The sequence below is a fragment of the Polyodon spathula genome, chromosome 2 (genome assembly GCF_017654505.1).
Source record: "Polyodon spathula isolate WHYD16114869_AA chromosome 2, ASM1765450v1, whole genome shotgun sequence".
Lineage (NCBI taxonomy): Eukaryota > Metazoa > Chordata > Actinopteri > Acipenseriformes > Polyodontidae > Polyodon > Polyodon spathula.
Window position 1 is genome coordinate 12774473 of NC_054535.1, and position 26443 is coordinate 12800915.

General features: G+C 35.9%; 1 protein-coding gene across 1 annotated transcript; it reads left to right on the forward strand.

Annotated features, from left to right (window-relative positions):
- Positions 1-5651: 5651 nt before the first annotated feature.
- htra3b (HtrA serine peptidase 3b) lies at positions 5652-26104 on the forward strand. Its single transcript, XM_041276834.1, has 9 exons — positions 5652-6561; positions 8854-8953; positions 10034-10256; positions 14613-14807; positions 15164-15196; positions 15552-15666; positions 19435-19492; positions 20895-20990; positions 21553-26104. The coding sequence occupies exons 1-9, from the start codon at positions 6153-6155 to the stop codon at positions 21719-21721; spliced, it is 1398 nt and encodes a 465-aa protein (XP_041132768.1). The 5' UTR covers positions 5652-6152; the 3' UTR covers positions 21722-26104.
- The last annotated feature ends 339 nt before the right edge of the window (positions 26105-26443 follow it).

The window sequence follows — 26443 nt, forward strand, 5'->3', positions numbered from 1 at the left end:
TAACTCAGCTGCCTTGAAATATTTACTTCATGCACTTCTACTGGCACCTTTGCATACTAATTTATTTAAATACATACAATGTCACCCCTTTGCTGAAACGCACCAGACAGGATTTGATTCGTTGTTCTACTTTGCCTCTCTTCCTTGCTGGACATAGAAATTTGGTTAAAATTAACATTAACATTATAACAATATATACAATCTTTAGCAATATATCAGCTGCCCTTTACTCTGTGCACTGAAAATCGTTTGGGAATAGGATCTAGGACTTTTAATAGACTTTTAATAGATGAATGGGAGTCTGTTCTTTTTCAGATGCACTCCTTTTCCATCTAAACTAAACTAAGACACTGATTCTCATTGGAGTTATGAAGTTTATTTTAGTACTTCTAAATTCACTGAGTGTTTAACAGCTATGGATGGTATTCTCTTATAAACCACATGATGGAGCAATATGACTACATAATTCCTTTAAAATGTAATGAGTTTCCAAATGATATTACAGCAAGAAAATATATTATTAATATCCAGATAATTCACATATGGATTCTTATTGAACCATTATAGTTAGCCCTGAAATAGTGGAACAATCACAAATGATTAATTACTTAAACCCATTCTAAAAGGTCTGATATGCATTCATTTAATGAAATGTGAATGGTCCCTTTAAAGATAAGTCTAGTCACAAATTGCTACAATGTTCTTTATGTATTTTTTTAAATTACAGTATAAGGTGCCTAACATTACATAAGAAGCCCTAATGAAAGGCATTGCTGAACAATGAGTGAAATCCTTAATAATAGTTGTGCAGCGAACAGACTGACTACACATGTGTATGCATAGCCAGTGATGGGGTATTCCATTTGAAAGCACTGTTTTCACAGCTGCATTTCTTTTCCTTCAATGGTAGTTTATACATTTGTTAGCCATACTAACTCTATGGGGCTTAATGTAGGGTTTTATAACATGGTTAGAGATTGCTGTGGCCTAGTTGCCTTCCTGTGGAAATAAATGATACAAGCAGTGAACTGAACCGCACAGTGTATCACATAAAAGCATTTTTACGCTTGCCCTTTAGTTTGATGTGCTCCTGTTGAAACTAGTAACACACACTATCTCAAATGGTAACACTGCACAAGTTTTCTTGTCCTTCCTCCTTAAGGCATGCTGATAAACATTTTCTGGGTGAAGGGAGTCCTGAACAGACAAACACACAGCTTTAGTAGTTCATAAGAGCCATTATAGTATACCATGCACATTTTGTAGTTCTAACAGCTAAATTAATGGAGTCCTTCTCTTTTTTCATTATTATTATTATAAGACTTTTGAATTGGATGCGAGCAGCAATAAGGAGCCAGTGGAGGGAGTGGAGAAACAGTGTATCGTGGGAGAAATGAAGAAGTGGACGGATAGCAGAGGCCGGGAGGCTGGCTAGGAGGGAGTTGCAGTAGTCAAAGCGGGACAGTACCAGGGCCTAACCTAGGAGCTGCGTGTAGTAGTTAGTGAGGAAGGGGTGCATTCTATGGATGTTGCTGAGGAAGAGGGGGAAGAAAAGGAGGTTGGATTTGGAGAGGTTGAGTTTGAGATCTCTCTGGATATGGAGCAGTGAGCAAGGATCGGAGTCTAAAAGGGGTGAGAAGGAGACAAGTTTGTGATGAAAGCTTCTGGCTTGGTAGCACAGAAGACTGATTGCATGATTTATTCTTTTTTCAGGAGTAATCCTCTGTTATATGAATACAGTGAAACCTTGTTTTGGTTATTTAATTTTTTTAATCAGACATTTTATTTAAATTCTTGTTTACGCACATGAAGCATTTTTATTTTCATGATGCTAGGGCAGATTTCTATAATATTAAAATACAATTAGGGGCAAAGTAGAAGGTGGTCTGCTGCTGCCCATACAATCATACAAGATGACTAACTAATCATGTATTTGCAACACTGTGTGCTGTTTAATCAGATACTAAAGCCACCAATTAAAAACTGATACAATTTTTAACAAAAAATACCTTTTTTTAATACTAGGAAATTACAGGTAAACAATTAATTGTGACAATAAGTTTTTAGTGTTGACCAAACTGAATAACTAAGCATGGAGAATGTCTTATTGTGCTTGTTACATCTTACAAGAAAATGACAGACTGCGCTGCTCCCTGACCCTTTGAAAAGTTTACCATGGTAAATTTGCATGGTAATTTCCCATGGTTAAAGTGTGCATTTACCATAGTTTGTTAAGTTTTTAATTATGATTTACCCTACCCCCCTGGTCTTTACAATGCTTACCTATTCTTTATAATGCTTGCCTATTCTTTACAATGCTTGCCTATTCTTTACAATGCTTTCACCTCGCTTTATTATACTTTGCTATCTTTTTACTTTTATAAGCTTATGTTTTAAACAACTTTCAACTTTTTTTAATTTTGTAAAGTGTGCAAAAATGTGAAATTTGGAACACTAAAATAATTTCAAAACACGCATGTTTAATCATATATATAGTACATAGACTTCTTTGTTACACAAGAGAACATATTTACTTAATATAAAACAGAAAATCACTTAAATGTGCTGTTAATGTCTTAACCAATTTAAAAACGTCAGTGGGGAACTGTCTTTCCTAATGGGGTTTTAATATCAAGGAAAGCATGTATTTTACGAACAGTACATGGATAGGAATTGCAATATGGTGATATCACTATAAGTTGCCACAAAACCTAACAACTATGAGTATGGGGCTTTCTAATGTCTAATGTTTTGCCTTGCACTTCGCGAACCATGAATAACATGTAAATGTGTGCAGTGGTTGTCGCTTGGCCTCCCCCTCAATCTGCCTCAACAACACATTTCCTTGTATTACACACCCCTCACTCCCCAGTGACAGTTTCAATGCCTGCGGATTCACTAGAAACATCACCATGAAGGTTACAGCTTACCTCTGAAGGGCAGATGGTTTTAATCATGCAATGACAATCACGTTTTTCTTGCAGTTAAATAATTTTGTCATTTGATGAGAGCTAGTGCAACCTCTCAAAATCCCAATTACTATTCAATCAGGCACATCCTAACATCAACAGCTGTTTCAGACTGCAACAACTACCAGATTGCCCTTTGCTACATAATGATTTAATTCAGACCAAAACTAGCCTAAGGATTCCCAATTTGTAAACGTATGTTATCTCAGTGGTGGGCAGTGTATACTATATACTGTATATGTTATGTTATATACATGCATTCCTATGGAATTCTATTTTTTGTAATCCAGGTGTTGAACTTGGCAAAAAATAACATTAATTTCTAAAATTATGGTGACTTGCTTTTGCATTAAAAACTGATACAAATACAATGTCAAAGTTCAGATACGGAATACAACACTCTTGCCTTGACCTTGTGCAATGGAAAGTCTTTTCCCAGGAAATAGTTCTACTATGGAGTCATGTGGATTTTATTCAGGAACCCAGGTGTTAAGGGCTAATTCCCAGAGTTAAATGATCCTTAACATGCAAGAAGGGTATTGCGGACTATGCTGTTCAAGTCTAAATGTTTTTAAAATAACTTATGTAAATAATAAAGTTTCCTATGTGTGGATAATAAACCCAGACAGTAGATAATTTCAACGGTCCTGGTGCAAAATAAGTCAGATCACTGTTTATAAAAATAACACCATGCTGCTCCAACTAATCTTTTCTGAAAGAATTGTGTAGTATTTACAGGAAAGTATGTATTAGGGGCAGGGTTAACACAACATCTGCTATGGATGTTTTTTTTTTTTGTTTGTTTTTTTTAAAACAGTTTAGATGAGCCATAAAATTGGTCTTAAAATAAACAAAACAAAACAAAAAAATCCAACAAAAAAAAAATATTAAAAAAAAAGTCAAGCATAAAAAAAAAAATCTTTATTAGTCATATTCACAAAAAAAACTTTTCTGCGAGTTCTAATCATATATTTATTGTTATTATTATTGTACACATTGTATTGTTTATAGTTATATGGATGAATGTTTCTGGTATCTTTTATCCATTCTGGTTACATGATATCAGTGTACACAAGGGTGGAATTTCTTTCCAGCAGTATAACACTGGAATGAGAAAATAAGGGGCTGAAGATCAATGGAACGGACTTGAATCACCTACGATTTGTTAATGACATCCTCATATTTACAATGTGACCAGAGGAATTACAAACAAGAATACAATACAAGAACTACACAAGGCTAGCATCAAAGTGGGTTTGAAAATGAACCTGAAGAAGACTCAAGTCATGTTCAATAAATATACCACTCCACATGCAATTGAAGTCAGTGGGATCAAGCTTGAAGAAGTCAATAAGTATGTGTACTTAGGATAGTTACTTTCAGCAATGGTGAACCAAATTTGTGAAATCAACAGAAGGACAAAACTAGGCTGGAGTGCTTTTGGAAGATTAAGCATGGTTCTGAAAGGGAAAATACCTTTATGCCTCAAGAGGAAAGTCTTTGACCAATGTATGCTGCTAGTGCTAACTTACAGATGAGAAACCTGGGCCCTCAATGCAAAAATGACTCAAAAATTACAAACGACTCAACAGAGTATGGAAAGATGCATGCTGCGAATAACAAGAAGAGACAGGAAAAGGAAGGAATGGATAAGAGTGCAAACAAAGGTATGCAATGTTATTATAAGAACGAAAAAACTGAAATGGCAGTGAGACCATCGCTGGACCAAGGAGATACTAGACTGGGTCCCAGGAGAGATAAAGCGACCAAGAAGAAGACCTCCAGGAAGATGGCAAGATGAAATTTGGAAAAACGCCAGAGCAAAATGGATGACAGAAGCAGCAGAAAGGCTTTTGTGGAAGAATCTTGGAGAGGCCTTCATATATATGGTGACCATATGGCTTTGTATTCAGCAGGCCAGTTTGGGACAAGTTTAGGCTTTACAACTAGCAACCCAATTCATTCCTGAATAAAATGCACATGACACCATAGCAGAGCTTAAAAGAAAAATAATGCTGGCAACTTTGAAGACCAGTTGAAAAGCATGATCAACATTATATTTATTTTAAAACATGTTAAAGAAAGACAAACAAAAAATGACCTCTTAAAACTGGCTACTATGTTAAACATCTATATTTAGGTGTATAAAAATATGCAAACAAGTAACAGCTTTCTCAAAGCAAATACAGTGTGAAAATGATCATGACAAGTCTAGATGACATACAGTTGAAATAAGGTGCCATAATCTATTTTTACTCATTTATGTTTTAAAACTAGCATTAACTAAGGCTATAAACAGCATGTGCAATGTGCAAACATGTTACATTAGAATAATTTGTATTTTTAATGTTACTTCAATGATATGCCATGTTAATACTAGTGATACAAAATAGAATTCTAGTGATAACCTTGAGTTATAGAACTAGGTTACATTTTACTTTGTTAGTTTTTTTTTTTTTTTACTTTATGAATTCTCATTCAAGCAATATTATTGTGGAATATACACGCTGTAAAATAAATAAATATGTAAATAAATACATACATCTTACATACAGTAGACAGCGCTCCAAGCCTCCTGACCACAGTCTACTAACAGCCAATAGGGCGTCATGACGACAGGGGGGCGGCTCAGTGCAGGAACTCAACTCTGCAGGATCGGAGACGCTATGATGACCAAGAGGGTTGCAAGTATAACTGCACCACTTCTTTGTTTGCTGTCACTGCTTGAGGACAACTTGAACTACAAAGTGGGACAAATAAACTACTGCAAACGGACCTTAGATTTTTTTTTCCTTCTGCATACTAATACATCTTTTCTGCGTGATAGTTCAAGTTTGCTGCATTAATTGGCTCAGGTGCTTGTTTTATTACACTGAGGCTTTTAAATACTTTTAATTTGTGTTGACTTCTGCATGTAGTCTATTTTAAATACACCTTCCTGCTTCACATTTTTTCAATAGAATTTTGCTTTTAGCATAACTTTTTTTAAATTATTATTTGCGCAAGACTAAACACATGAAGATGTTGTTATGCTTTAATGATAGTTAACACCTTTTTGTAAGGTATTTTATTATTTGTTTTTGTTTTTTTTTCATTGAGCTGGTTGTTTTTGTGAGCGCACACTTTGATTAACTTTGGTCTAATCCTACACATTACTTGTTCTATTAAAATAAAGTCTTGAGGATGCAGCTGTTTTTCTTTGCTGTAGTCTTGCTTTCGTTTTATGATCTTGGTAAAGCTGAGCCGGGACCGAAGTGCCCAGCGCGCTGTGATGTGAGCAAATGCCCCAGCCCCAGTTGCCCAAGCGGCTATGTACCTGACCGCTGTAACTGCTGCCTGGTGTGTGCGCACGGCGAGGGGGACCCTTGCGGGCGTAAAGATGACTTACCCTGCGGAGACGGACTGGAGTGCAAGCAGCCGACAGGCAAGCGCTTAGCAAAAGGTGTCTGTCAGTGCAAACTAGGCTACAAGGTGTGTGGCAGCGACGGCAAAACTTACCACAATGTTTGCCAGCTTAAAGCAAAGAGCAGGAAAGCGCTACAGCAAGGACTGCCCACTATTACACAGGTCCAGAAAGGAGCTTGCGAATCAGGTAAGTCATTTTCCTTTAAAATTGCCTCAATGACCGTCAGCACGTGGTGTGTGTAAACAACTCAAATTGAATGGCTTACAATGTGGTGGTAATCCCAGCAACTGGTGGGGGCATGAAGCATTTCAAAACTCTAATTCTGCACTGAATACATTTAGGAAAGCCAATTGATTATGAAGGCAGTTATAAACATTTCACTCAAGTCTCTGTACATGCTTCAGTAAAGACAGGAAACACTAGGAATTTGTGCAGAATCCAATTGAACACTCACTGGGGAGCTTGACTGTGAGGGTATTTTGGCTTTTACATGGTCTAAATAAAAGTTGGCACTGTAGATTACTTCTTGACATGGGTGGTTGGCAGGGTGTCTGGTGCTCAGTCAAGCCTGAACTTTGTCTGAAACTGAAACATGCTGCATTTTATACCTTGCAAACATAGATTCATTATTCAGAAATAGTTATTGTAATTTTTCATTGTATCTGGCAAAGTGGTTTATTGTAGACGGGTGCAGGGGTGATGCAGTACGTGAAAGAAGCAGACAGAGATAATTGTAATCCAGTTTAGAAATGTTTTATTTGTATTTCCAGGTCTGGCGACCAAACAATAGCTCCCCGGCAGTACACACCAATGTGTACAGCAAGGGGTATTTAATAGTATAACAATAAACAAATATCCATCCCACAATAATACAAACACAGTCACCAGTCCTGGGTGCATGCAGTAGTGCTTGTGGTGGGTGATACAGTTTATATTTGTGACAAAGGTACAGTGTTGTCCGGTTTAGTGCTTGCCCTTGGCGACAGCTCCGGAACTGTGTTAACTGTCTGGTAATGTACAAGACAAGATGAGACAATTACAAACAAACAAAAACACAACACTCACAGTTTTCAATAACAACACACTTTTACTGTCCTTCTGGCTTTAACTCACTACAAACCAATGCAAAGGAGGAGATTACGATTCTCTGTCCCCCTTATGTGCTGTCATGCATGACCCCTTGGTAAACGAATGCAGCTGCTTGTACAGTCTGTGGCTGCTACATTGTTTCCTGGTCCAGGTCAATACGTTCTTGCAACGGAGTCTCGTCTTCTTCCAGACTGACCGACCGACCCAGGGAAAGAACTGTCAGACCAGCCTGTCCAAAGGACTCTGTCCTCACTTAGTGTCCTCACAGGTCGGGAGGGAAATTTACAACCAAGATTCATTGTATTTCTGTTACAGTATCATACATATAATTCATTGAACAGCGCTACCTTATTTACAAATGATCAGAGAAATCAGAGATGTAACTTACATCTTGAGCCCATCAGTTATTGTGAGGTGTTGAAAAGAAGACTAAAATAAAGTTGTAGCATCTTGGTACCACCCAGCAATTAGCAGGCAATTAAAATGTTTAATAAAGATGAACTGGCTGTGCCTGGTTACCGTCAAACATATTTTTACAGACTACAATTTGCTATTTCAGCCTTTTTATTGTAATACTGTTTCCAGAGGTGTAGCAAAAGTCAATGTTATTGCCAGGGAAAAATAAGCATAGATAAACTGTCAGATTTTATGAAAACTGACACTTAACTGTGAAGTCATTTCCCACCATTTCTTTACAGATTTCACACCAAACTTTGCTTTGAAACAAACAAAACAGGACCTTTCATTTTAAATGTGTAATAAGCAGTGTTGTCCAGTCAGGGAGGTGAGATGAAGTTAAAAGCTTTAAAACCATGAATGCAGATGAACCTGACTCTTGTACTGTGGTAAAGACGCTTCCTTGCAGAGCACAAAGTTACTGGTTGGCACCCAGCCTCTGCCCTGTTACATGTGCATAACCTTTAGTTTGACTTTGTGTGCCAGTACCCATTAAATATAATGCTTTTTTGGAGATATAATTACAGGGGTTATATAAAAAACGAGGAACACATACAGAACACCTTTAATAGGGTGTCAGGATATATAATCCATAAACCAGGGTGGCATTTATTTGTAGCTTTTATTTATTACAGAATACACAGCAGGGTTTCCATTAACTTCACCAAAAGGTGTGTCAATTCGTTCTCCAGCTCTTACAATGCAGTTAATATTCAAAAAGTATTTTGCAGAAAATAGCAGTGTAAAGACACAGTTTTTCCCATGGCTATATTAATTTAGCATTGTTTATTACGTTCCACCATGTTTTTAAATATGATTTACTATATCCCTGGGCTCTGCAATGCTTACCTGTGCTTTAATATGGTACACTTGTATAAGGGACGAACCTTTACATGGGTTTATTAACATACACAATTGTTTCTGCTAGTATAGGTCCCCAACACCCCGACAGTCCAAGATTCAAGTTTAACTTCATTGCAGATGTCGTTGAGAAGATTGCACCTGCAGTCGTGCATATTGAGCTCTTCTTAAGGTAATTGTAAGCAGAACACTTCACTTTTATACACACTACTTTGTTTTCTGAGCTTTAAACAATGCAAACATCTTAATTTTTTTTTTACCTACACAAATAAAGTGTTGATACAATGAAATAAAAATGATACAGGGCTACAGCATGCCATGCCAAATCATTTTGAATAAGGGAAACATGGGTGTAGCTACATCCAGAAACACAGCAAGTACCTTTATATAGATGCTTTTCATAACCTAGAAAAAACCATTTCAGAAAATATGTGTTTGTTTACAGCCCAGAAACAGCAAAAAAAAAAAAAAAAAAAAAAAAAGTTTATTTTCCCCATGGAATAAACAGAACACTCAAAAAGTACAATATTTACATTGTCTCCATGGTTACAGACATGGTTGCTTCTGCATTTGAAAGAGAGTGGAAACTAGAGTGAAGCCGAGGATACCTAGCAGAGGCACCTTTGATTGAATATTTCTGGAACATTTGCAATGTGTGTCAGACAGATAACACAGCTTTTTCCAGGTTTTATCTGAAGCTGTAAAAGGTATAACATGTTTTTTTTTTCCTGGTTTTATCTAAATATCTAATACAATAAAATAAAAAAAAAAAACAATCTTGGCAACTTCATGTTACAAAAGGTAAGTTATTCCAAGTCTAGTGCTAATCAGCGTCTATTTAACCAGCCAGCAGCTTTACAAAAGTCTGAACTGGACAGTGCTACAGAATGCGCTATGACGCTCTCAAATGTGCAAACATTATGTACATAACAGTTTACGTGTTAAGTGAAAAGGATCGAACAGCTGCTGGTAAACTGTCGTGTTGTTTCAGAAATGTGTGTGCATACACAGTCAGTCCTTTGCAATGCAGATGCTGCTGAGAATTACATTGAAAGATAGTTTAAGTACTCAAAGCAGGACCGTGAAGAGCCAGTTACTGTTGGCTGTACTGGAATGGATCAAAGAAGCAGAACAGGAAAGCAAATAGTGATCTATCTACTTTTCTCAGTTATGGGTAATCACATATAGGCCATCTGTGTGAGAAACATCGACAAAGGACCAATTGAGTTATTGCCTGTTCTTTTCTTTTCAGACATCCACTGTTTGGCCGCAATGTCCCTTTGTCCAGTGGTTCAGGATTTATTATGTCTGACACTGGCCTGATTGTGACGAACGCCCACGTTGTATCAAGCACAAGCACAAGTGTAGGTCGACAGCACCTGAAAGTGCAACTACACAATGGTGATACTTACGAGGCCACAATCAAAGACATTGACAAGAAGTTAGACATAGCAACGATAAAGGTTAACCCTCAGGTAGGTTATATTCAATCTGCTTAACGCTAACCAAGTTTATGTAAAAAACAAAAACAAAACAGAAATGTTATAATCTGTGTTGAGTGTTTATAATCATTACTTGCATTTAGTGAAGTGTCTACATTCATAATGAGCACAGAAGGGTTGTTTCTGAACACAAGCAATACCTTACAAGTACAAGCTTTACCTTGCTATGATGTACAATTCAAGGCAGATCCCCGTTATCTATGTTTAACTGGTTTGGGATTTATTATTGTATCCGTTGACTGGGTGGATGTGTCTTATAGTGCTGGGACAAATATCCGAATATTTGAACAAATATTTTTTGACATGTATTCAGATACAAAAATCAGATGTTCGTATTCGCTAGAGATGACAAAAATACCTTGCGCTTATTTACCGTCTCAGCAGAATCTGGCAAATGAAAAAGAGCTCTGTGTGATATGTGAGATTATAAAATGGGCATTTTAAATACTCTATCCTGATTGGTCAAAACAGGCCACATGGGGGTGTTGATATTACAGCATATCACCATGGGTCGGCACTTTTTTCAAAAACGGGCAAATCACTGGCAGATATCCATAGACTAGAATTTAGAATAAAAAACGGCAGACGAGATTTATGTAAATGTTGAGATTTTGGGAAACTGAACTGTACATGAGATATTAAGTGAATCTGAAGCGGACACGAATGATTAATTAAAGTAGTGGAAAAAAATTCAAAATTCAAAACTCGCCATTCTGATCGCTCTGTTCCTTCTCCCTGAACTACGACGTTTCCCGGTCCCATTTTGAAAATAAATAGTTTAAAAAATATCCATTAAACTTTCAGCATTTCACAAAATATATGGGTCCCTCTTAAAATATACTTTGTGGTTAAAAGATGTTTTGTTGCCGTTGCTCCCACTGTCCGTTCTTCGGTCTGCCTGCCTGCTGCCACTGGACCCACCCCCTTCGCAGCTGTGTGATCTGATGCTGAACATTTATAAATTTATCTAGACAGTTCCTGCCATACCTTTTAAATGTGTCCAGCTACGATGGTATCATGTTTTCTGCTGTGCCCTGCATTGTTTTAAATAGTTTCTTAACACTGGCCCAGTAGTTCTTCACGTTATCAAGCTGTAAATTGCAGTCAGTTTGATAAGTAACCGGGTATTCCATGCAAATAACGTCTTTCTCGCCACTGTGAAGCTGTAGCACAAGTCTGTTATGGTTACCTCCTGTTAAGTCCCCGGATAACAAGGGATTATTAAAAAACAAAACAAACAAACAAAAAAAAAACGCACTCTCACCTGATACTATTGCAGATCTTGTGAGGAGGGGTCTGCGTGATTTAAAGGCAGTCTTATTTGTGCTGCCTGATTTAAAGGCAGACTCATTTGTACTGTGTCATGATGAAAATGGGCAGTAATATTTTACTCTAAAATGTAATGAATAAACCAAGAATTACAAGAAGTGTAACGAATCAAAACTGCACTTTCAATGGCAATGTTCAAGTCAACATCTGAAATTATTTTTTAATTAATGCATTTTTTTGTTTTATTTTTTTTATGTTTTAAGGGACTATTTTTTCTAAATTCAGGCAGTGGTGAAAGGATATTTAATAAAAATTACTTTTTTTGTTAATTAAAACATGTTTTTACGTTTTTTGGGGGTTTGTAATGTTGGTTGAGCCATTTTATAAGCGCAATAAGGCACTTCAGGGTGTGGGATATACTCTAATATCCACACGTCTCGGGCGGTTAAAGCCACTCGGCTTCGCCTCGTGACTTATAATGCACCCGGGCGTGTGGATATTAGAGTATATATCCCACACCCTGCTGTGCCTTATTGCTTACTTATATATATATATATATATATATATATATATATATATATATATATATATATATATATATATATTTTTTTTTTTTATGCTTTAAGGGATATATATATATATATATATAATATATATATATATATATATAATATATATATATATATATATATATATATACAGAATCAACAGCAGTCAAGTATCATTTATAAAAAAGTTTTAGATAGGAAAAAGTAGACAAACCAGACACACATAGTGATCTATATGAAAAGCCATCTGGGACAATAGCACGTTGTGCTGCTTTAGAGCGAGTCAGAATCACAGTGGATATAAAAAAAAAAAAAGACAACCACATCATTCGCTTGATAGTACTCAACTTTCAAGCTGTGTGTAGTGTTATGTTTATCGATGCGACTTTCCGTTATGTGGAATGTAATAAATGAGAACAGTGAGTTTTTTTCACCACTTTACAACGCTATTTCCATGTTTGTTTTATATGAAGTGTTTAAAGTTAAATTTTAGTTTTCGTTTGCTTGTTCAGCTACAAAAAGGCACATGTAAACCTCATGTTATTACTTTCTGAAAACGTGTCGATGGCCACAGTTTACTGTAAAGAAATGGCAATGGCAAGGAATAAAAAAAAGAGAAATAAATCAAATGTGGTGTCAGCTTTATGTATTCTCTATTTCAGGAGTAAACAAAACAACGTTTAACTTGAACATTCAGAGCAATATAATGGCTTTTATTACTTTCTAAAAACAAACGAATATTCGAGCGAATGTTTAAATTATGAGCAAATATCCCAACATGAAAATCCTGTGTTCGTCCCGGCGCTAGTATCTTATAGTTTACTCAATTGTAATGAAACTTGGTTTAGAAATTCTTTTGTAAATGCTATTGAGAATATCAGTATCTGGATATATAAGGGGTGCTGGTTCATCTGCCTTTTTACATAAACAATACCTATTCAATTGTTATCCAGTTGTGATCAAATTAGGTTAGAAATGTCTTTCCTGCAAGCTTTGATAACTCTAATGTATTAAAAACAATGTCAGCTGATGGATATTACTAACATAGTGTGCCCTAGATCTGTCAAAAATGTTGCAGTCACTTAGTGTTCCTATTGTGCCTCAGTGTTTATTAAATGAGTCTAGACATCCTTCATATGTTGTTGTTACTGTTGCTTTTCTTTTCCTGTATGCAAGAACTTTGGACAGAGCTCTACTTTTCTGTGTAAGAATACTAGAATTATAAGAGACTTGGCTAATATAAAAAATGCCATGCCCTATATTGTGTCATATACTTAAGCAATAGTGGCCATAGATGATGGCTCTACCGTGTGATAGTTGACTGCGACGGACGAGGTTGCTAACGAAAGTCAAGGTCAACTATCACACGGTAGAGCCATCATCGACAGGGCACCATCCCTATTAGAAAACTTGACGTTGCCTGAAGAATAAACGAGCAATTACTGAACCGTCCATGTACGATTTAGTCTGAATTACCAATACAATCATTAAATACCACTCTACAATGCCTCCTAACTCACCCTGTTTCTACTGTCAGCCAAAGCCTTTCTCTTCTGAATCTATGAATGGATCAATACTGAACTGTCTCACTTTGTTGTTGAAAGATGCTGTGTCTGTGCGCCAGTCAAGGTGACAGTCTGTGATTGGATCTCGGCAGTTGCAGTACAGGATTGGATGCAAAGTATTGATTGGCTGATTTTGGTGGATAACAAATTTAGTAAATTTAGGTTTTAAAGTTTTTTTTAAAGTGAGAATAAAGAAATAAATTGTTTTCTAATAGCGATAGAGCCCTCTCGATGCGGGCTTTACCATGTGGTAGATGACCTTGACTTTTGTTAGTGCCCTCGCCTACAGCTCGGGACGCATAACTCCAGTCGCGGTCATCTACCACACGGTAGAGCCCGCATCGACAGGCTCTATCGCTTAATTAGGGCCCGGTAGAAGTGGAAGCTGATTGGCTGACGGTACTGAATCGGTTTCTAATGTAGTAAGCATGGCTGACTGGTGCTTATTTGAGCAGCATTGCTGTACATTGAGTTCACTTGGCTTCACTCTGCTGCCAAGATCAACTGTTATTTCAGCAGGGGAGCTCAAAATTAGGCCACTTGGGTTGTGTTGACTCTACAGTAAACAAGGGCTCACGTAATTTGGTCCCCTGTTTAATTAGAAAGCACTTGTAAGATTAACTTGGTCCAGCGGGCACAAAAAACATGCATGCCAAATAAAAATTATTTGATAAATTAAACCAACAGTTTTTTAAAATGAGTTTAGTTTAGTTTTCATGTATTACAGTTAGGATTTGGGAATTACTGTGGCAGTTGCCTTTAATGCAGAGATTTTAATATAAAGTAGAGTAACACCAATATGCTTCCCCACATTTTCAGAAACAACTTTTGTAAGCAAAGCAGCAACAACAGCAACAGAGAATTACTCATAAATCATGATATTAAACAGGGAGGAAGGTGTAGGTGACATGCAGGCTGATACTGCTTTGTTATTCTGTGTTTTACAGAAAAAGCTGCAGGTGTTGTTGCTGGGCCTCTCTTCTGACCTCAGGCCTGGAGAATTTGTTGTTGCTATAGGGAGCCCCTTTGCTTTGCAAAACACAGTAACAACAGGGATTGTCAGCACGGCTCAGAGAGATGGGAAAGAGCTGGGCCTCAGGGACTCCGATATGGACTACATTCAAACAGACGCTATTATCAATGTAAGTGAAAAGACAGGCTTAGAAAAATGTCTAAATCCACGATTTCTGATTGGTTAAAAAACACAAGTTTATTTTGTATTGTCCACTTGCCTGATGATGGGAAGCAGTTTTGCTCTGTATTGGAATAAACCGCCCTACTTTTCATAAGGAGATAATTCTGAGAGATATGCATGCATTTCTTGCTGCTTTCATGAAATATTGACCACACTGTTACATTTTTCAATAAATGTTGAAAATATACCTTGTGCTCAATCTATTAAACAAAAATCCCTGTGTAGCGCTCATAATAACGGCAGAACACAGGGAACAAGTGCATTATTACTGTTTCTGTTTTCTCTTTTTAATGTCCACTGCAGTATGGGAATTCAGGAGGCCCTCTAGTAAATCTGGTAAGTATTGTGAGCTGAAGAGATCATAAAGAGTTCAAATATGGACATATATAAATATATATATATATATAAAATCATTCAAAGAGAAATAATCATTGCTTAAACTGAACATTTGACTTTAGCTATGAACTTGGAATGCTGTGGAACATGGTGGTAATACCAAGTCAAGTAAGGCTCATATTTGACTGCACTCGTATCTGTTCATGTTATCTCTATTTTATCTTGTCTTGAAAGTAAGAGGCCGTAATTGTAAGTATATAACTATGTGTTCAAATGTTTAGTTCACAATAGCAGAATATCTACAGACCCTTCTAATTTGACCGTAATAAATACTGAATACCCACTCTTCCAATAGGATGGAGAGGTGATTGGAATCAATACCCTAAAGGTGACTGCTGGAATCTCATTTGCTATTCCTTCTGATCGAATCACACAGTTCCTCAACGAGTCTCATGACAAACACAACAAAGGTAAACCTTGACGTTAACTGTAAAATTATTTAAGTTCTTCTGTATTGCATTGAGAATACAATCAATTGAAACGGCTGAACAAAGATGTTTCTTTGTCTTTAGACTGTTGCATAATGTAGTTATTCATTTTAAAAAAATGAACTTTTCTTATCAAGGCCAGGAAACCAATCCAAAAATCTCCTACACTTTATTGAGTTCTAAAATCATAAGGTGAATTTAAAGCATTATAATCCATTTAAACTTTTTTTTTTTTTTTTTGTATTAAATACTATAGGGTATAAAGAATAAGGAAACATATTGTTGAAAATTAATATTTATTGTTGATATTGTAAACATCTGTGTTTTAACTTGCTTTTAGTACAGCAAAGTCTATTAAGGAACTATTACCATATTCCAGTCTCAGACACCAGTCTCTCATACAGGTGAGACTAGTGAAGTTGAAAACAAATAGTCTCCACCTAAATACCATAGAAAAACATTGACCCACACGGTACTGTAATTAACTCTGCTACTGAATGGACTTGCTGCACGGTTTTTGCTTTAAAGCTGGGATGTATATGTTATGCTGCAACTAGCTTTAGTTAATTGCACTCTAATCTGTATTAATTTGGGATCAGCACATTTGATATTAAAGAGCATTGCATTGTGTTTACATCATTAGGCATTGTTTAGTAAATCCCGCACTGACCCACTTTCACACTTGTATTTTTCTCTCAGTTGGTCAAGTTAGTACATTCCAACAAATATTTTCCTGTTTGATATTCTGTTAAAATACAGAAGTCATTTTTTTTTTTTTTTTTTTTTTTTGCGAGACTGTTGCACATTTGCTTTATCACATTATGCCATGTCACAGAAAAAGACTTTTGTTTCCTTGTAATAAGTGGTTCCTTTAGATATCACACAGCACTATAAATTGATAACACAGCTGATTGATCAGGGAGCTCCTGTGATTATTCCAGCTGCCAAGTAATGCTGTTTGTCGAGTCATTTGTACAATATTATAGCGTGCACAGGGGTAGGGGTCAGGGCAGGAAGGTGACACAATTTAAAATTAAGACATAAGCCCGATATCTCCCCCTCAAGGGAGCCTGGCTCTTTTGTACAGTGGTATCGGCACTATGCTTTCATATGATACAAAGAGAAATGTTGCCCTTTTTTTTATTAAACGTAAAACTAAACTTGAAGTGTGATGGTTATCTTACACTTATCTTACAAGGTCGGTAGTTATTTGAGTTAATCTTTGGCACAAATGGGGAGAAGTAGGTGATCCATATCATTGACACGTATTTCTCATGTGCATTTCAGTAATGGTATAGTAAGTCCCTTATGCATGCTGTCTATTTATTATAACCGAGTTCCCACGTGGAAATGAATAAGACTTGTCTAATTTTAAGTTGTGGAATAGGATACAGTAAACCCCATTTGTTACATTTGAGCAATGACTAAGAGATACTTTCCCGCTTAGATTTTTTTTTGTTGTTGTAAAAAACAACATAATTAAAATAAGTAATTCAATAATATTAAAAAAAAAAAAAAAAAAAAATGCCCAATATTGATTTATTTGGTGTGATATTCTCCCCTAAAAACAAAGGTTTAACTGAATGACCAAAACACCAAATGAAAGTACATGTTCAGATAGATCAGGGGTCACCAACCTATGACTCGCGAGCCATACCTGACTCTCCAGGTAACAAATATGGCTGTCAAGTCAATCACAAATTAACACACACACACACAAATGAATGAATGAATGAATGAATGAATGAATGAATGAATGAATGAATGAATGAATTAAACATACTATTAGCGACATCACATATCTACAAATAACCAACTCGGGACGTGATATCTCACTTTATTTATTTATTTATTTATTTATTTATACATTCACCTACCTGCTGCTTTACTGGTGCTTGTATTCCTGGAGTCTGTTTTATCGTATTTTGATTGGTCGAGACAACAAGCAATACGCACACGAAACACAATCTGTAACCCCGCTTTTACTAACCCTGTTTTTTAGGTTTGAAGTGTAGTGTAGAGCTCTTTAGTTTTGTTTAAAAAATGGCAAAAAGAAAGATGTCGGATAAGGAATACCGTTCTTTTCAGCCAGAATGGAGAAGTCAAGATTTCCACTTTGTCTCATATGCAGCGAAATACCCAGAAGGTGAGGTGGGGAAAAAGGCCAGCTGGGCAAAGTAAACTACTGGCATGGTCAAACAAAGGTGGAGGTTTAAATGCATGTTTCACAAGCTATTTAGAGATCATTCGCAAAGGTAAGCCTTTCACTGATGGCTCAAGTCTCGTTTTGTGGACTTTCGTAGACACAGCACTTTGTTCAGTTTATGATTCGTCCCTATGAAACTTGTGTGGAAGCACTGGATGCTGATTCCGGGAATCTCAATCGGAGATTTGGAGCTGGAAGTTGCCAACTTCAAGGAGTCAGACATTTGGGTTGAAAAGTTTCACACTCTAAATTCAAATCTGGAAAGCCTTGCCCGGCAACCCACAGAACTAGCAAAACTGCACAAATCGACTGATTTGAAGAAACTGGAGCACAAAGATAACCTCATTCTGCAAACTCGGAATGAACGTCCACTTCCATATGGCACAATGCAGAATAGCAGTTTTGCTCTCTTAACCATGTTTGGCTCCACCTATATGAGTGAACAGGCATTCTCCCACTTGAATCACATCAAAAACAATGTGCGCTCAAGATTAACAGAAGAAAGCCTGAATGCTTGCATGAAGCTAAACCTGACCAGGTATGAACCGAAAGAAATTAGCAAAACGATGCAGCAACAGAAGTCACATTAAAGAAGCGCACTGCAAGTACAATAATCGATTTTAAATCTTTTTTTTTGCACTTTAAAGTACAGAAATTGCTTGTTTGTGATTGACTGTTTGCAGACCATTTGCTCTGAATTTCTATTCAGTTTGGGTTTCTTGCACAAAAAGATTGCCGACCCCTGATATAGATGTAGATAAATCCCTAACATGCTGTATAAAACCACCAGGCTGACAATGTTCATATCAAAGTATGTATTTACTTGTTAATATTTACATGTTTTCATTTTAAGGTAGTGTAATATTAAGCAAAAAATGAAATACATACATTTTTGATGTTTAGTAACAAATGGCTTTCGATATCACTTTCCACTAGTTTAGCAGAACTTTAAGTGAAGCTCGCAAGAGTTAATACATGAATAAGAATCCTGGTCTTTCCACAAAACAGACTTCTTTTTGTAAGCATTGAAATATGGCTTTGCCTTTAAAAACACTGTGGCTACTGTGGTTGAGCACCAAACTATTGCTTTGTTTACTCACAGCATGCATTAATCGCAATTAATTCATGTTCTCTTTATGCGACCCAGCATTTGTTAAACCCAAATGGTATTTTTTTTTTAAATATAAAGCAATAATACAAGTTTAATTGCCACTGTCAGAACATGTAATTGAGCTCAATTGCCCAACCCCTTGAAGGACAAAGTCCAAGTTCCGAACCACGAATGGTGTCAGAAGTACTTTGTGCTGTTAAGTCAGGTTAACAAAACACAGGGATTTATTTGAGCAGCATAATATTGTGTTTAATTATTGTGACAAATAGAAATGCAACTGGAGATGAAAATGGAGATTTACTTTCCCCTTCTTTGTGTTCTCAGGTATAATGCAAGTCCATTCCAGTGACATGTAATAATAGCAAAATGTAAACCCTGCCATTATTTAGTCTTTTTGGTATTTGTATTTGTATTATTTTTTTATGTTTTACAGAGGTTAAAGCTGTAAAGAAGCGTTTCATTGGCATACGAATGCTTACTATTACCACTGCGTAAGTAGAGGACTGCTCTTAAAAATATTATTTCCTTTTGATATTTTAATGCTATGTGTTGAAAGATCTGTATTTTACAAAAATTGTAAGAAACTGATAAAACTTCGGGCCCTATTCATAAAGCCCATGTAAAGCCACATTGATCAAGTAGGATTCAAGATTTACCTGCTCACCTGCCAGTGGAGAACAACACTCGGATTAGCTTTTTTCTAAAATGAGTCGTAACGATAAAATCATGTTTGCTATAAACATTTGCTAATTATTTATTAAGGGGTATGTTTTTAAGACACATAGTCCAGACCACAGTTGGGAATAAAGGGTAAATATAGGCAAAAAAATGTATAACAGAGACTGTCTAGTCAGAGCGAAGTTATTATAATGTTAATAATAATAATTATTTTAATAATAATAATAATAATAATAATAATAATAATAATAATATAATAATAATTATTATATATATTATTATTATTATTATTATTATTATTATTGTTATTATTGTTACTTTTAGAGATGTTTTAGAGTTGGTTGGTTGATATTTTTTAAATATGAAGTGTGTTTGTCAATCTTTTATTATTACAGTAACATTATTGTAACATAAAAAATGAATGACTGAATAAATAACAAATTGCCAGATTGTCAGTTCGGAATGACCAGGCTTCTGATTAGATAAAGGGCACTAGATTAGAACCGAACATTGGTTCTGACCTCAGCTCACAACCAGAGCGGTCTTTGTATTTAATTTACTGTATACAATTACTGTTGCAGTAGACGTTTTAAGAAAATGTAGTTACGTTTTGGTGTCTGAAAAAACAAAATAAAACAATAACCGATTGGCCAATGAGTTCATGCATCCCAGATGATCCTGCTGCATGTGATACCAGGCAGACTGTATCTTACCAACCTAAGAAGCTACTGTCTGTAAAGATGAGCTCAGGGGAACTTGAGTGAGAATGAAAGGTGCATCTACTTTTATCGCAGTACATCTGCTACTATATGATCAAAAAGAATGAGACACCAATTCCGGGATGGCAGCCTAAAATGCAGAGAAATTAAATATTTTTCCAGTAGTAAGCAATTACCATGGGAGCTTCTCTGTTTCATAACTCTAACAGAACAAAATAAGGCTGTCAGCAGATTACTCCCACAGAAACTTGATTTTGTACATTATAGAGATGGTAGTTGTTATACTCACAAGTTACAGTACAGTCTGAGGTTTCCTTAGTTTTTTAGATGGTCTAAGTTTGACTGGAATATTTTTTTTTTTTTTCTGAAATGAATAATGTACAAAATGATCATACTATTTAGGCGTGATATTTTTAAGTAGCAAAAGAGAAAAATAAATAGGACTTTATTACAAGGTACATACATCAACTGAATACAAATGTGCTTTTATGTTTAGCTTGGTTGAAGAACTGAAGCAGCAGAATGCAGATTTCCCTGATGTCAGCAGTGGCATCTACGTGCTTGAAGTCGTTCCAGACTCCCCAGCTCAAAAGTATGTGCATTCCAATGAAATCGTAAAGATGCACCTTTCCAGTTAAAGCTGTCAGTTTCCTGAAAGTCATTCTCACATTTGTTTATTTTCAGAGGTTTTGAACGAAGGGTATTTTTCAGCCAATTCAACAACTTGTTTGGTGTTTAGTTTAGGCTGAAGTTAGGGCCACAGGTTTGAATTTGACGAGGCTTGGAATTTCCATATAGATTAAAAAATATATTTAAAAAGCCACCCACTATAGCTGACCTGCTGCATTTATATGTATATCTGTATATGTGGAGCAAATTGTATTTATTCCTACTGAGCTTGCCTTTTACCAAGTGAGCTCCACCTCCTGCAACAATTCTCTCTTCCTAAAGTTCTCCAAGCCAATGCTTTTTCTCAGTCATTTACTTTTATAGATGAACTCAATTGGTTATCTTTATAATAACTCTTTCAGTTTAATCATTGTGTTAAGAGATCTTAATCTCTTTTTGTGTTTGGTTTTGTTTGAATCATAAGTAAAGGCAGTAGGCCAGTGTGCCTGCCCCTTCATTGAAATAATTTTCTCAATCTGCAACAGAGGTGGAATCAAAGGTGGGGACATCATTGTCAAACTAAATGGACGGCCTTTGTCGACAACCAGTGAGTTGCTGGAAGCTGTGGTAAATGAATCTGCGTTGCTGCTGGAGGTTCGCAGAGGGAATGACGACTTGCTCTTCAACATTGAACCTGATGTCATAATGCAGTGAAACTGGACTACAGCCATTTTGAACTGTGAACATGGTCCTTCAAATGAGGGTGTTTTACCTGGCTATATTTCAGCGAGTCAGTGTGACTGCTGGAATTCACTGTTCCCAATTACTGCAGGCCTGGTTACAAATATAGTGGCATACTGAACCAGTAATGATATTTACAAAATTGGAGTTGTTTAATGTAGTTGTCATTTAGAATTTTTATCAGCGCCCTTTTTGCACACAGTACTGTACAGAAAACAACGTGTTTGGAATTAAAATATAGATATATCATCTTGGTGAACGGTACTTCAGAGGAAGTGCAGTGTATTGATTTCTCTATATTCGACATGTCAAGGAAACAACCTCTGCTCTATAAGTAAATATGCAAAACAAAATGACGTTGGTTTAGGAAAACTAAATATATGCAACGTATATGTTCATTCTAAAAAGGGTCTATATATACTGTATGTAAGTTAAGGCCAGATGGGCTCATGTTTATCTTGTCATGAAGCAACGTGTGAATTTCAGAATAATTCTTATAGAATTGATGTCATAGCAATGTGCAACGATCTTTGCAACAGAAATGTCACAAAAATCCAGCTGTGCGGACCTGCAGCTGCTGTAGTTGTGTAGCTGTTTGTTTTAGTGTAATACCATTATACCACAATACCAAAAACTTGTACATGTTTTGTTGTTCTAGTAATCAGTGCTAAAATAAATGTTTACAAAAACACAATTTCTAAAAATAATTTACAAGCAACACAAGTGAATATCAGGTATTTGGGACGTACCAATTACTCAAAAGAAACCTGTTATTTTGAAAAGTTTTGTTTTCCTTAAAGCGGTCAGGCCATCTTGGCACACTAATTCACTGCCTCGGCTCCTCCACCTGCTGGACTTCTTTAGGGTTAATTACAGTAAACAGAGAGCCTACTAAAAGCGAACTGAAGACATAAGGAATGTGCTTCATTAATGTGCTTAGTCTTATTTGGATACAATCTGTTGTTCCAGCAATAGGGTGTGTCTGAACTTTAGGAAACAACTTCACTGCTGGACCATAGTTAACTTCTCATTTTGTGGATGTGAAAGTATTTATTTTAGCAGGGAGGTATTCAACCTTTTTAGATACATTTTTATGTCCCTTATTACTAAATACATTGTTGTTTTACAAGTGACTTTTTAAAAAATGAAAAAAAAAAAAAAAACGTTTGAACTATGTCATCTAAATTGCTATTTATCCCTTTAAGTCACAGGTTACATAACTGAATTGTGTTGGTGTGTTGATAAATGGCATTTTTTCAGGAAACAACCTATAAGAGACTGCACAAGCATGATTCTTAAAGTTTATTACAGTAAACCATAAACTCATAGAAGAGTCGTATGGTAAAGCACTAGAAAGTGTGGTGGTTTAAGTATACTATGCGAACCAATTGGGGCTACCAGTACATGGGTGAACCACACCCTTTTCCCTTTCTATAAAATTAGCAACATTTAAATTATCCTGTATAATTGTACTTATAAAAATAATGACAAAAGCCTATCATAATGGATATATTTGGAAAAAAAGGTATTGGCAAGAACCATAGCATTGATCATCACTTTAATGGAGAACTTTCTGCCACCAGAGCAACACATTTTTTAATAGCCTTTTTACACAAGCTTAATGTAACTTCCTCATAACATACAGGATTGTAAAACTTTCAACTGGCAGTGCCATTACTTTATATATGGTAAGGGGGGGGGTTATAGCTTTTTGTGACTTCTGCAAACAGTCTGCTTTCAGAGTCAATAAACTAACAACATTTTTTTGGCACCCAAACCCCTACTTCAAGGGGAATATAAGGTACATAATTAACTTTCTTAAGGCACCCTGCTACCATTAACAATTGGACGAGATCAGTCAATACTGACGGAATCAGTGAGATTTCAGCAATACCATCTAAATTCTTTTGGTCTCTTGATTATTCCCATTGAACATGATTTGCTTCCTGCAAGCACTGCATGTTGTATTATTAACAAATTAAGGCAATGCAGCGTTTATTTAAAAGTGGACAGCATTTACAGAATGCATCACCTTTGACAGGTTCATGGCAGCAATGGGAATCAGACTGATGGTAGTTAAGTTATATCAGTGAAATAAAGACAATGGGAATATCCTGAATAAACAGGATTCAGCTGTACTTCAACATTGCACAGGGGAGCAGTAAACAGAACAGTGTTTGGATTGGCATTGCTGAATATAAACACTGTACTCTTATAAAAGCCTTTATATGGAAAATGAGTGTTTACTGCAGGATATTTTTTCAGTATGCTGTACCAAACCAGGAGAGTTTGTATGGTTAATATGAAAAATGCCCACTTTCCCTCATCTGACATTTGACTACTTACATAAATTAAATTAAACTGGAACTGCTTTTAGAGTCATTCAATCATCTCATACCAATTACCCTTCTAAAGATACACAATATATGAACGCATATTCCCTACAACTGCGTATTTGGAGTATATCTAAACACTCTGGAGTGTCATATTGTGAAATTCCACCCCAAGCCTTCCTCTTCCCTGCCAAAGGGAATTAGTAGCCAAGTGAATTTGAACAAGTTGGAACACTTGCTGTCCAAATGAGATTGCTCCCTCTATTCTAGCCATGTTAATGATACATATCTGCTTTGTAAAAATGTATGCTAAGAAGTTTAGTTGAAGGCATGTCTCTGTAATTTACTATACAAGTATTTGTTTCCTATTTGGCACGTGTCTGAATGTTGGCCTTGGGTCATCTCCCCTTTTGGTGGATGCTCTAATACCAACAGCAATTCTGAACGTACTGTTTCTTCCTGGGCATGTATAAAAACATATATATTTCTCAAAAAACAAACAAACAAAACAAAACAAAAAACCCCAACACATTCTAAATATTTGCCATTTATTTTCTTTAAAATAACTCCCAGAAGCTAGATTTATTTGCTTTCATTTCAGCACCAAACTCTTATTTTGAACGAGGACAACCCAGGAGTCAGATGGAAGCACTTAGTAATAGGAGGGATTTGTTTTTTTTAATACTGCAATGTTTGAATATTGTTCTCTGTATTGAGGACCCACCTGCAGTATATCAGTAATTAAGGAGGGCACTCATTAAGACGGCTTCTGGCCAACACAACTGACCAGCACACCTGACTAGAAGAATGCAAGCTACCACCCTGGCATACTTCATACCATCCACTTTGGGTAACAATGAATGTGTAACAGTAGCCTTTGAACTGTGGTTTGTATTTGCAGATTAAACCACTGTGTTCTATAAAATATAGCTTTGTAGAGCACATGTATACACATAGAGCACATGTATGTCCTTTAGGTAGTGTTGTATTCAAATTTTAGTTGATCCTAAATGGCATGTGATAATGACAGTTTTTTTGTGTAAGTTTACACCAGTTAAGATATGTGCTTTTCAGAAAGGACCCTTCCATCATGAGAGTAACAACACTAATATTTTTGTACCTATCTTAAATATTAAACACTGTTTTAAAACCCAAGATAACAGCTGTGAAAACTGGGAAAACAGACAAACATGTTTTGTTTGATTTATTGTTAAGGTGTGGAAAAAGCAACAAGTAAATAATCTAATCTAATCTAAATAATATAAGATGAACTTTAATGCGTGATAATACAGTGTTTGACAGCTTTGTAGCTCTTTACTTTTTGGAACCCAGTGCTCTTGGACAAAGTTAAGTGTAATGTGATCATTTATTAGCACAATCTAGTTTTCTTATTTAATCCTCAATGTTTATATAGCACATTTAATTGTCATAACAGTTTCTATTTTATTTACTTTCAAAGTTTATGGTTTCCATCTGTTATTTTTCAGCGGGTCACCCAAAGCCATTCTCACAACCAGGCTTTAGTTTACACAGAAATTACTCAGATTACTCAGTGTACACAAAAAAAAAAAAATTAAAATATAAATAAATAGGAGTCGATGTTGTAAGCATGTAGGATTTGTAAGAGTGTTTAACTGTTTAACTTTGAAGGACAAAATGTGTCAGTAAACTTCCAAATGTTTTATATATTTGAGGACATGCTGAACTATTGATGGATACGCCTTCCTGAAATGAATCGCACATTAAGAAGTCTCACCATCATGAATGCTATTAACCATTTGTGCTTATGTTCTTTTAAATGGGCCAGTTAACATTATTTGACATGTCACACATCTTCATGTGTTTCAATAAAGTTAACAGGATATAGATATAATAATGAAAAAAAAAACTTCTTTATCACTTTCCATACCCTTATAAAGCGTTACCGCTGTATTTTAGAATGGTATTTTTTTCAGCTTTACCATGCTTCTCCCATGGTTATCCCATAGTGTTGCTCAAATACAGTTACCCTACTTCTTTAAAAAAAAAAAAAAAAAAAAAAAAAAAAAAAGAAAAAAATTGGGTATTTACATCCAATGGTGACGGTAATTTGTAATTCTCTATTCTTTAAAACAAACTATTCTTTATTGCAAAATGTTTTATTAAAACTCCAGTGTCGAAATGAACTCAACTAGTTTAATTATATTCACCAGATGTAAAGGTCAATACATGAGGCGTAACGTTAGGTTACTTACCATAACCGTGGTTCCCTAAAAGAGAAGACGACCACCACTACATTAGTTATGGGATATTCCTGCCCATTGGGTAGGTATTGCCGAGCTCTCTATACCAGAGCTGCCGAAAGGCCCCTTCCTGGGATGAC